At 40.1% G+C, this 12,342-nt stretch overlaps 2 protein-coding genes across 9 annotated transcripts in view; one reads left to right on the top strand and one right to left on the bottom strand.

Annotated features, from left to right (window-relative positions):
- Window positions 1-5,084, bottom strand: part of CERT1 (ceramide transporter 1) — a 79,311-nt gene extending 74,227 nt beyond the window's left edge. The window contains exons 1-2 of one of the 2 annotated variants that reach the window (XM_032676963.1): window positions 4,819-5,084; window positions 1,349-1,483 (exon numbers count right to left, since the gene is read on the bottom strand). In XM_032676963.1, coding sequence (XP_032532854.1) covers window positions 1,349-1,483; window positions 4,819-4,914 — 231 coding nt within the window. In that variant the 5' untranslated portion in view covers window positions 4,915-5,084. The remainder of the gene's footprint in view (window positions 1-1,348; window positions 1,484-4,818) is intronic. The other variant, XM_032676962.1, reaches the window with a different exon arrangement.
- A 285-nt stretch (window positions 5,085-5,369) lies between these two features.
- Window positions 5,370-12,342, top strand: part of POLK (DNA polymerase kappa) — a 33,393-nt gene continuing 26,420 nt past the window's right edge. For 3 of the 7 annotated variants that reach the window (XM_032676961.1, XM_032676960.1, XM_032676955.1), the window contains exon 1: window positions 5,386-5,628. The gene's annotated coding sequence lies outside the window, so the exon portion shown is untranslated. The other 4 variants (XM_032676957.1, XM_032676958.1, XM_032676956.1 and 1 more) reach the window with 4 other exon arrangements.

The raw sequence follows: 12,342 nt of genomic DNA, 5'->3' as shown, positions 1-12,342 counted from the left end.
TTTATAGATGACTATGATACCTGTCAGACATATATATGTAAAGCTCTCCTTTCCTTCACAAGCTTTTTTCCAAAATGCATATGGTTGATGTTATCAATACAGGGTTTTTTTTCAAACCAAGATGTGTTTATTAACATTCTAGTTGCTAGCTGATTATTACTAAGAAAGAGAATACTTCTTGTTTGTCATCTTTAATTCAGTTTGAAAAAACCCCCACATATTTGGTGGAATAAGAATATAAATAGTAAGATTTAACACTATTACTCTAGGAATTTGTGTGCTAGACAGAAGTCCAGCTCTTTTCACCTAAATCACATAACTGGACTATTCAATGGTACTGCAGAAAAGCTACAGTATGCTTTTTGACAAGCATTAGTCATAACGCATATCCATAATTCTGAAAGCCAAAAAAGCAAATTTTTTTTCTTTATCTAAGGCAAATTCATCTTTATGAGATTTTATACTATCGTAAAGATTGGAAAAGGCCTCTAATATTGAGTCCAATCATCAACCCAGCACGACCACCACATTCACCATTAAACCATGTCCTCAAGTTCTACCATATCCACAGGTTTTTTTAACACTACCAGGGTCAGTGACTCCACCACTTCCCTGGACACCGTGTTCCAATGTTTTATAACCCTTTCTCTGAAGCCATTTTCCCCGATATCTAATCTAAACCTCTCATGGCACAACTTGAGGCCCTTTACTCTCGTCCTGTAACTTGTTATCTGGCAAACTAGACTTGACTAAAACCTCCTTTCAGGTAATTGTAGAGGGCAATAAGGTACCCCCTGGGCCTCCTTTTCTCAGGCTAAACAATCCCAGCTCCCTCAGTCAATCCTCATAAGACTTGTGCTCATTTATATGTAGGCTCTTTATTCTTATCAGTGTATTCTGAACCTTCTTTTACAGCAACACACAAACTTGTTCAGAGCAAGCACATTTTAGAAGAAATTTTCCCTTTGGAAACATTCTACAGAGTCATCTTCAGAATGTACAGTCAAACCTTCTCTCTCTACTGCAAAGACTGTGAAAGGTGGTACCTCCTCTGGGAAGTTGGTCTGGGGTCTGGGAAACAATGTTGCAGCCTTCAGAGGCAAAGAGTATCTCTACCCACAAAAACCTCTAATGTAAGAAACAAAATGCTGCTCACCGAAGCCACAAATGAGAACCGCTTGTTTTCTTATTAGGAACTCCTTGCCCTGCTTCAGTGTTTCACTGACACCACTCACTGTCATAAGTAGATGACCTAAGAGAATTAGCCATACCCATATTTCCTTTCACCAAATACAAACATATAATACCTCAAAACATGAAATAATGGCAATAATGAAATAGTACTTACTGTAATCACAGCCTTACTCAGACAAATAGAGCCTCTGCAGCCATACTCAGTTTCATCTTCAGACTTGTAATAACTGAGTGTGTTGCTTTTCAGAACTACCCATCGATCCTGCCACCCATGAATGTAGTTGGTCCACTGTAAAAAAAATTTCCAAAGATCAGCTAATAGAAACATAACAATAAAAGGAAGTAAAATGGATATTTTTCAGGCTTTTGAGCACCTTCAGAAAAAAGCAACTTATTTTTACAAGTTCTTCCCAACTGAGAACTTTTTTCTACTCAGAGTTCCTAGAATAATTTTACAAACTCCTAAAGGTACAAAAACTCAGTTGTCCCAAAGAGCCAATATAGAGACAGATGTCTTGACTGCAACAGCATTGCCAAGGCCAGTTACAATAAAGATAATAAACATACTGATAATACAAATTGAGGAAACTGGGGGAGGGAGAAAATCAAACATTAACTACTAAAGAGAATTTAGGTACCTGATATAAAATTGGGAGTTAGGCCAAAAGACTTAAAGGGAACATGAAATAAATTTTATATAAAATGTCATATAAAGTTCTCTTCATAGAAATAAAATCATGTAATTATCTCATGATACAGTAAATAACTATTGTGACTAGAGGAATCAGGTTTTTATCAATTTAATACTGCTTTAGGTTTTAATTCTAACCACTTTCACAAAGAAGATACTTGCTTATCAGCAGACATTCAATCATGCTTTTGCTGTTCAGATTTTTCTAGGGACTTCACATTCACACATGGAATAAAACCGATTTTTCAGGAACAAATTCTGGATTAATTCTAGAGAGATGTAGTAAGAAGTGACTAAAAGTTCTGATTATTAATCTTATCTTTGCAACATCTTCCCAACTGCATTTTGTAGAATCATATCATACTGACAGAAAATCAAGACTCTCCTATAATTCTGACAATACACTGGGCTTAGTCTTCAATTACAGTAAAAATATTATAAATTTGATAAAAACAGAACCAAAGCATTGAAAACAATCTTATCATGCAAGCATTACTTTGATTATGACGACTGTTCTTTGACAAAAAGCTCAGAGAAGTAAGCTCTCATTAGCATTTAAATCCAACCATTATTCATCATTTTGTAATATAAAAATGAGGAGGGGAGAAAAATCAACCAACTGTCTTATTTCCACATTATACTACACTTATTAGTTAACACATATTCTATAACTACACGTTAACTCTAGTTATCAGACGATGAGGTCTAAAGAAAAAAATTACAGCTGAGAAATTCCTAATGATTTTCAAATGTAGGCAGGACCTTGATCTGCTCTCCAAATATAAAGCCCTTTTTCATCTCTTAATACAACTAATTGCTAAGTTCAGCATCACTTAAAGAAAGCCTCAGCTGTGTCAGTACATAAACTGGTAGCACAAGCTATGGAGGTGTATTATTTCCTGCCTTCCTCTTTTCCTATCTCTTATGTTTCCAACTCCTCCTAAGAGGTGAAAGACAGAGTCCAAAGTTGTCTTCAGTAAAAAAGCAAGGGAAAGCACCTTTTCTTTTTTGAAAAAGTTAACAGAGACAAATATAGCAGTCAATCTTGCATCTGCTGTTGCAATCGAAGCTTGCTGTTGCAATTCAAGTGTGCCATGAATTAAGAGACTCCTTAAAGCATACTTGGGTAAACACAAGGTTTTGGTTGAGAAGTGTCCACTGTTTTTCCAAGCATCTAGAAAAACTAGATGTTCAAGAAATACTCTTCCGTGCTGAAGTTCTTTCTTCGTATCCACCTTAAAATCGTTAGCAGGAAACAAAATGGAAAAAAAGCCTAGAGTTTCAAAACTTTTCAAAACACCAGCAGGAGGTACTTCTAACAAGTTTCTCTTACCAAATTACTCCATTTCCTTCAAAGCTTTTCTCTTTAGCGAAGGGTAGAACTACTGAAACACTAAGTACATAGCAAACTGCAGCTTATTTCTTTGATTTTAGAACTTAAGTAAGTTAATAAAAATAGATATTTCCTTAGTAGAAAGTTCAGCGTGCTACCATTTCATTTCAATTAGTTTGTCTCAATTATTACTGAGGTATCAACTAACAAAAGGTAACCTTATCCCTCAAACATACTCATTGCAACAGGTTTCGCCATACTTGACTATTCAGATTAAATTCCTCACAGGAAAGTCAGTGTTCGCTACACTCAGCATGTTCATCTAAAAAAGCAAAAAGTTTGCACATACCTAAGCTACAGAATGTCTGAAGCCATGGCTTCACCTTCTATGCCAGAAACGGTACCTGGACTTAATTTTTAATTTGCTAACATAAAAATAAATTAAATCTCACAGATTACACCCCTTCTAATGATGGAAGCATCTTACCAAAGAAAACCTTTGCAATGAAAAAAAAACCCAAACAAAATAGCAAAACTACACCAATCAAAAAAATCTCACATTGTAACTGCTGTAACAGCCATCTCATCCTCCCTCTGCCATCCACTGTTGAATAAGAAGATCTTAAAAATGCAAGCAGAGATCCTTCTTTTCTCCTAACCATTCTTCTTATCTCTGGAAGGATGGAAGCATATCCATCCATATCCATTTTCAGGATGGAAGTAGTTCAGAGAGTCCCTCACAACAAGCAGAGTGAGACCTGCTTTCTCTGCATCCAGGACCAGTTTAAGACCTCCGTATCCTGTAACTTATGTCTCCTACGTTGGCTTGTGCCCAGCCTTATCATGAAGGGCAGGAAAAAAAATGCAAGACGTAGTGCTTTAATTCTAAACATTATTCTGAATATACTTCCCGTAATTAAAAAAAAAAAAAAAAAGTGGTCAAACTTAGTAATTTAATATTCAACTTGAAAGTACTTCTAAAAATAAGATTTCCCGGTACCACCCGACACATACTTGGATATCACCTTATTTTCAGCGATTAAAGAGGAAAAAAAAATACGGCTATTTTTAAAAGGGGAAACAAGCTGTAGGGCCATTTTCCTTTTCCGCTCCTCCCGTTATCTCTTGCTGCAGGAGTATTTCTTTATTGCCTTGCTTTGATACTCGCACTGAAAGCCGTGCCCGCTCCCGGGGAGCCACCACGGCGCCTGCGGGAGCTCCCGGGGTGCCGCGACACCCAGGCCAGGAGCCCGAGGCGCGGGGAGACGCCCTCTCGGCCCGGCTCCGCGGGGCCCCGCGGCGGACGGCGGCGAGCTGGGGGCCGGCCGGGACCGCAGCTGTCCCCGGGGAAGGATGGGCTGCTCCGGGCGTAGGGGGCGGCAGGGCCGAGGGAGGGGGCGCGGGCGCCGGCACGGCTCTGCCTGGCAGCGGCTACGCCGTCAGGTGGCGGCTGCCCCGGCCGTGCCAGCGCCGCCCGCGAAGCCGCACAGCCCCCCCCCCCCGGCACGGCCCCTCGGCCTGACTCCCTGGGGCTGACAGCGAGGAGGGGAGCGGGGATGGGGGAGCGCCGGGCTGCGGGAAGGGGGTAGAGGCGGCTTACCTTGCTGAGCACCCCGCAGAGCTCAATAGGCAACCCGAGCTCTGTCTCAGGGTCCTCCTCGGAGCCGGAGGAATTCCAGCTCTGGTTGTCCGACATGGAGCCCGGAGCCGCAGCCACCGCCGAGCTGGGAAAGAGCCGGAGCGGCCCCCGCCCACAGCAGCCTCCTCCTCCTCCTGCCGAAGGGACGGGAGCGCCGGGCTCTACCTGAGCGGGTGCCGCCGTCGAGCGCCGCCCACCCCTGCCAGCGACTGGCCGGCGACCAGGCTCGCAGCCCCAGGCTCCCCTCAGCGAGGCCCCGCAGACCCCGCCCGCGGCCAGAGCAACAACACCGGGGCTCTGAAGGGAGGAGGGGCGAGCGCGCGCCCGCTCAGCGCGCCGCCGCCGCCGCCATTTTAGGGGAGGCGGGAGCTCCGAGCCACCACTCTCCAGCCCCGCCCCGCCGGCCGCGCCGCGCGGCGCCCCACGGGACGTGTAGTCCAGCCCCGCGGAGCCGTAAGCGAGGCGCTGCTTCCCCTCGATAGTGCCACAGGGCATGCTGGGAGGTGTAGTCTCAGCCCTGCCGGCGGACTGCCGCCATCTTGATTTCGTCGTTCCCGTGACGGTGTCGGCAGGTCTCGCGTCAGCGCCCCCGGTGAGGGGAACTGCGCTCCCGAGGGCGGCGGTGCTGCTCGGGGGATGTTTGCTTTGTCTCTTGCTTTATCCTTTGCTTTATCTTTTGCGAGGCGAAGCGTCTCTCCGGCTCTGCTTGCTTTCTAGGGTGAGGAGATTCAGCCTCGCCTTCCTCGCCTCGAGCTGGCGGAATTCGGGGAGGTGAGGGGGTGTGAACTTCAAACTTTTCCCTAATCAAAGATGGTGGAGGCGGCGGGAAGGGGCGGGAAGTGCTGCCGGCTCCGGTGAAACTTGACGGGAGGGCGGGTCCGTCCCGGTTCCGCTTCGCCGGTGATGCCCCAGGGCGTGGGATGGGCAGAGCTGGTACTCTGATGGGTCGGCGTTCGGCACCAGCTGCGAGGTACTGCGGGTGTCCTGGCATCCATTTATCAAACTGCTTTCGCAGGTGAGGGAACAAAACGCTGATTTCTTTCTTCAGACTTAAGTCTGACACACCTGTATTCGTCCATATTTATGGATAGAGGAATATTTGCAGAGAGGGGGAAGAAACCAACCCCACCGTTGAACCTGTCACTTCAAGATTTATGGGCAGGAGTAGTGGTTTGGGAAGGACTTACGGTTCGTACTAACTCATCTCCTTTCTCGTGATTTCTTGGGCGGGGGGAAGTGCATTAAATACGCTGGTTGAGGAAATTTCAGTTTTGGAATTTATACTTCTGGTTGTATCGCAAGAACAATGCTGTAGTATTCTTTCCTCTCTCTTCATCCTTATGACTAGTCCTTGTGAAATTTTCCCGTGTTCGGTGGTTTGACATTTTCTGTGAGGATTTAATATTTTTTTGAAAGAGAATTTATATACATTTATGTGCATTTATATACATTTTCAATATCTACAGGCTAAAAGTTAAATAATATTCGTGCCTGTGTTAAGTCTCAGGTATAAAGATATTTACAATAAATGCAGCATTGAGTGATTCGTGAAGATTCATGAACCATCATTGTCCTAAACAATTAGAAATAAAGGACAGCCACAGACATCTTAATGTTTGTCTAATCAATGCAATGCACAGAAAAAAACTATTACAGGAGTCTACTGCGGGTGCTACTTTAGACAATTTTCTAAAACATAAATCACTGTCATAAACCTATGTTCTTTGATTAACCATCTGTTTGGAAAGAAACCAAGCCTGACTTTTAATTCTTAGTGTCAGTTGCAATGTACTGTATTTGTCAAGCAAGCAGAGTGGCCGGGTTTTGTAAATTTTGGTATGTATGAGAATAATTTATAGTTTTTCTCTGCATACATTGTTGAAATTAACTGGTATCACCTGTAAAACCAATTGTGTTAACCCGTTAAACTCTGAATGAGCTTCTTTATCCTGATCCAGAGCAGGAGGAGAAGAGACATGTCTGAGCAAGTCCTTTTAGCAGTGACAGTGATGTGTACATAGCCATTCCCTGTTATGCTTTCAATCTGTGACTTTTCACTTAGTTACAGAAGTAGCTTGCCTTTTTTTTTTCTTTCCCCCCCCCCTCCAGGGCACTGATTGACTCAATCAGGTATTAAAAAATAAAAATGCCTAGGAAGATATTTTTTCAGGTTGTTCAACAAACATATTCATCCTTTATAGAGAGAATATTTGTTTTGATTATTAAGTCTGGTTAGCATTTTATAACCAAACTTTAAATGAAAAAATACTGGCTGCTAAAAGGTTTGCCTTTTCAGCTTTTCATATAATGCACTGTCTGTGCTAGCTAGTAGATATTTTTTCCACCTGCCACATACTCCTAATACATCTTTTTTTTTCCCACAGTGTCACTAGTTTATGTTCTTCCAAAAGCCGTATTGCGATTGTGAATACCTTGTGTAAATCACCTCTTTTTTCTAAATGTTCCAACTGTCTTTTTAAAATATAACATGCTGTCTGTTACTCTTAATGAGATCAGGCCATATGTATATTAGCAAGCATGTGGTGCAGTGGGCGTAGATATGTAAAGGAAAGATTTAGTGCTGAGGACTGGAAGTTCTTATAAATGCTTCGAGAGGTTTTTTTTTGGACTACAGTACTCTGATCCCATGGAGGGCACATACGTTAACAATTGTCATGTGGCAGGTGTGCCCTGGAAGCACAGTCTTCCAGTTAAATATAGTTTGAAAGGGATTTGGTTTGCCTCCCCCAAGACCAATCTGGGATGCAAACTAAAGCACAGGAAATGGAGAAGATCAAACTGATGTGCTGGTGCACTCACTCCCCTCTACCCCCTTCTATGCCTTTTCTACTGAACCTGTATTTTGTGTTTCATTGCTGTGTGTATTCTTTCATTGGAAGTCATCCCATCCCCAGTCTGTACCCTTTTCAGGGTCTTGAGATGGCTAGAAGTTTACAAATTATTGTTTTAAGTGGAAATAGTCATCACCTTTGTCAGAACAGCACAACAGATAGCGTTGTTCTATATTGCTGACACATTACTTATAATACAAAAGTGAGTTTGACTTCTAGGGATGTCAGTCATAATAAGCAGTGTAAAGTGGGTAACTTTATAAATATCTTTATTTTTTCTTCTTCCTATTTGTATATCTTTTTTCCACTATCATACCTTCTGGTTTAGGGTGTTCGTTGTAAGTTTTTAAAAGTCACCCCTAGTATATGAACACTTTCTAGTATGTTCATGAACATGATCATGTTTATTCTGAAATTTGAGACTGTTTTTCTTAAGAGGATCCTTTAAGGAGCTTTGTTATGCAACAGCATATTGCCTAATAGTATGGGCTCAGAAATATTAATGATTCAAACAATTTCTTCTAAAGCAATTGTGGTCTCTGTGAGTCACTGAATTAAGGTTTTTCTTCTAAGTAAAAAAAATAAAAATAAATAATGTATGAATATGTTGGCACTAAACACATCTATAGAAGCCATGTTGCAGATAACTACATCACCTATGATGTAGTTTTTACTGATGAATGTTGTTATTAAGTGTTCAGTTCCTTCATTATTTTCTTTATGGATTAAATTGCTAAAGCCTTTCTTTTCAGTAATCAGGAAGTGCTGGGAAAACTTAGTTAGAAACTTGAAATAAATCTTTCAGTTGAAAAGGTCTTCAGTTGAAAATGCGGAGCAGACACAGAAGATATGATGATTCTTTGTCCTTCAGATAAACTTTGACATTTTAAAGACATGAGGGTTTTTTGACAGAGAAACTGAAAGTAGAATTTAGAAAAGAATTACACTGCATCCTGTCTGCAGAAAATTGATAGGGGATGAGTATTCCACTTCTTTTGCTCTTCACATAAGTGAAGAATTATTTGAACAGTTTGATGAATGGAATAAAATACATATTTTGGTATTTAATTTTGGGCATTGTCAGAAGCTGTCTCTATTATCTGTTTACTTGCAGTGTGAATTATTTACTTTTCAAAAGGATGGATTTGACTAATTTGCTGTATGCTGAAGTCAATGAGTATAGAAAAGACATAATTCTAAGGCCTTGTTTTCTTCAGGGCTAAGTCTAGGTGCTTGTATGGGATCTTTGTTTTTGCAAAATGCTGAGTCAGCTGCTACTTGAAAAATAGTGCCATTTTCACTTCCATGAATTATGTTCCAGTTTTCTGTTCCATATTAATTTTTCATGTACCTTGGCTGATTAGAGTTGTAAAAATACTTACATCTTTATCGGAAGATTCTGTTTTCTGAAAGCCCAGATTTTATTATATATTGAGAGAGAGAGAATAGTGAAAACAGTAACAGTGTTGAATGCACTAGTAGGGAACCTAGGTTGTTAACACAATGTATATTAAATGCTGACAATACTGTTGTGGAGTTCCTTTTGCCAGTTCCTTTTTTTTTTGGAATCACTACAGGATTAAAACTGATGGAAGACTTCTCAGGGCTATTCTGAAAGCAGGGCTCTTGTAAATATCAACCCCTCTGTGGCTGAAAGGAATTGAGTAGATAGTTCAGAAGGACAGTCTGATGTACTTGCTTACACATGTCTTTGTTGGTGGTTTACCTTGCTGAGGAGAGACTTCAAAGCAACTGATACTTAAATCATTATCAGAGGAACAAGTTTTTACAAGGAAATGAGAGCTAAACTGTTTGCTAAATTTGATCAAGCCAGAGTGTTTCCTTGCCAAATGAATACTCAGAAAAGACAGGTGCACTTCTTTTTGGAAAGTATGCAATATGCATACATTATATATATAAGTATTCTCTCAGGTACATGATGTAAATCTTGGGGTTGTCCTATGCAGACTCGGGAGTTGGACTTTGATGATCCCATGGGTCCCATTCAACTCAGGATGTTCTATGGTTAATATAATTGTTACTATTTTGGGATAAAATCTTTATCCAAGTAATGGATAAATCAAGCACTATTAAATAAAATGTTCTATGGAGTTTGGAGCATAACCTTTTAAATATCAGAAATGTTAAAAACATTCTAGTGGGGTTAAATTTTCCTAATTTGCTGAATTTATGTTTGTTATTGTCTTAGAAATTAAAGAAATAAAGCAGTTTGTGTGAAACCTATTGTTCAAAGGCCCTGACTATTAGGAGATGATTTTCTTTACTGAGGTGGGTTAGATGGGTTTTATTCTTTAATGATGCATGTGTTGCTTACACAGACTGGATGAAGATACTTCTGTGCAGCAAGTGGCATAAGAAGTGTAGCTTCGTGGCCACCAGTTCAATCTAAATTAGCAGTTGGAGTAAAACCCAGGTATTTTCCAATAAGAATGTTGATTTAGATGAGTTCTGGTCTTATTGGGAAGGTCTCATATAGTCTCTCGTTGTTTCAGTATAGCGTTGTTTCAGTAGCACCCAGAGGTTTTGTTTTGAGCTGGTTTCCAGCTGCAATCATTTCCAGTGCAAAGGAGGCATTTGGAAGGTTGAGAGTGAGAGTTACTCTTGAATCTGTCTCCTCAACTTGTTTGTTCTGCATTTCACTCTTCTTTATTCTTCAAGAACTGTTTAATGCTTGGCAAAAATTAATGAAGCAGATAAATTATTTAATGCTTACTTGTGAAGTAGGGTCTTTGGTACAAGTGGATTTCATTTCTCTCCCAGAATGGATGAAGTCCTAGCTTTGTTAATTGTTTATTGTGCTTTCAGTGCTTTTACAGAACTATTAACACCTCGACCTTGTCATTGAAATTATGGTTAGTATTGATTTTCTTCTGAAGTGGCCTATGTAATTAAGGATTCTGGAAGGTATTCCTTTATTCGTTCTCTACATTTGTGCATCAAGTACAAATACAAGCCATTTCCTTCCTGCTGGTTCAGTCAGCTGTTCAAAAACATGCTCAATTTGAATAAAGGTAGAGGCACATGAAATTAAATTGTTGCTCTGACTTTATTGCTGTTTCAGTCTCTTGATACTTTCAAAATACAATCAAAAATTGATACAAATATGTAGCCCTGTCTGGCTAGTACAGTTGAGTTCTGTGCCTGCTTCTAGAACAGCTTGGCTGGGATTTTATTAGTGATCTTTTTCCACTTGTAAGCATCCCAAGTTACTAATAAATGTTTCTACTCAGTAGTGGTGTTCTGTGATTCCTCTCCACATTTTTTCCCCCCTTGTTTTACATTAATGCTGGCACTCACTGCCAGAGTCTTTCTCTGTACCTTCCTGTAGCAACTGGAAAGTTACCTCATCCACCCTATTTCCTCTCATTCCCAAATCACAGGAATAATAGGATAGTATTTTACTGTAGACTGCTTTCACAGACTTCTCTAGTTTCACAGACTTCTCTAGTTTCACATCTGCTTACTCAGCGTGATGCTTAAAGAGATGTAGTGTGTTCTGTCAGAGGAAACAGCTCAGTCTTGCAACAGCTTCTTGAAGGACAGCATGCCAAAAATTTGTCACTCTGCCTAGACTGAGTTAGTGTTTCGTTAGACTCTAAACCTTTACCCCCTTTTTCCAAGTTGTTTTAGCAAAACAAATTTATAACATTGTGTCATCACAAATTAAATGTTATCTCTAGGTTAATTGAAATAGGTACTACTTGTCCTCACCACTGTCCACACTGACATTTTGTTCACATTTTGTATAGTTTCAAGTTATGCCACTTCTGTATTACCTTTAGATATTTCCATTTTCAGTTTGTCTATGCCAGATGACCACTGTTTTTTATCTGTCAGTACTGTATCTGTTGTTTTATTGTAGCTATTGTGATTCACTTCAATATGTTAAATATTTTATGTATTTTTTTCATACCTATTAATCTGAAACCAAGGTAATATTCATGTTCTATTCATGTTAAGCAGATAGAAATTGTATCAGTTGTTATTCAAGTTTCTCTTCTATACACCTTTAATCTTGGCTGGAGAACTAATGTCATGTCCTGAAATAAATATTTCTTCTTAATTTCATCTAAGGTACTATTTGATATTTGGACATTTGCTCATCTGGTACTAGCAATGTATTTTGTTGCACACAAAAAGCTAAAAAGATTAAATACATCAGAGACCACCATTTATGAGACTTTTAAAAGACAATTATTTTTTCCATCATGGTTTTGTTTTATTGTCGAATAAGTAACAATGTGCTAGAGAAGACTTTTGACTGACATAAATTAGTGTTTAAAGCTTCTGCTATAAAACTGGGCCTTTATGAGTGATCTGAATCAGAAAGGGGAAAAATTTGTGTATATTAGGAGAAAGACGCTTTCAGGAATAAGGAAGAGCTGAAACACGTTGCAAAGACTGGAATAGGAAATGAAAGCAATCTTGTGTTCATTCTAGCTTCTTGAAGGGAAAGAGTGATAAAAGAACGAGGAGGAATAGTGGAGGCACATTTACCTTGAAGAAAATATTTATGGGGAATTGTGCCTGTTGCTTACAGAGATTGCCAGTAACCATGAAATTGTTGGGAACTAGCTGATATGGGCGTGCTTATGAACACGAGCTGAAACTT

Source organism: Chiroxiphia lanceolata, chromosome Z (assembly GCF_009829145.1).
Source record: "Chiroxiphia lanceolata isolate bChiLan1 chromosome Z, bChiLan1.pri, whole genome shotgun sequence".
NCBI lineage: Eukaryota > Metazoa > Chordata > Aves > Passeriformes > Pipridae > Chiroxiphia > Chiroxiphia lanceolata.
The sequence above is the reverse complement of the archived record's forward strand: the minus strand, read 5'-3'. Positions and strand labels throughout refer to the sequence as shown.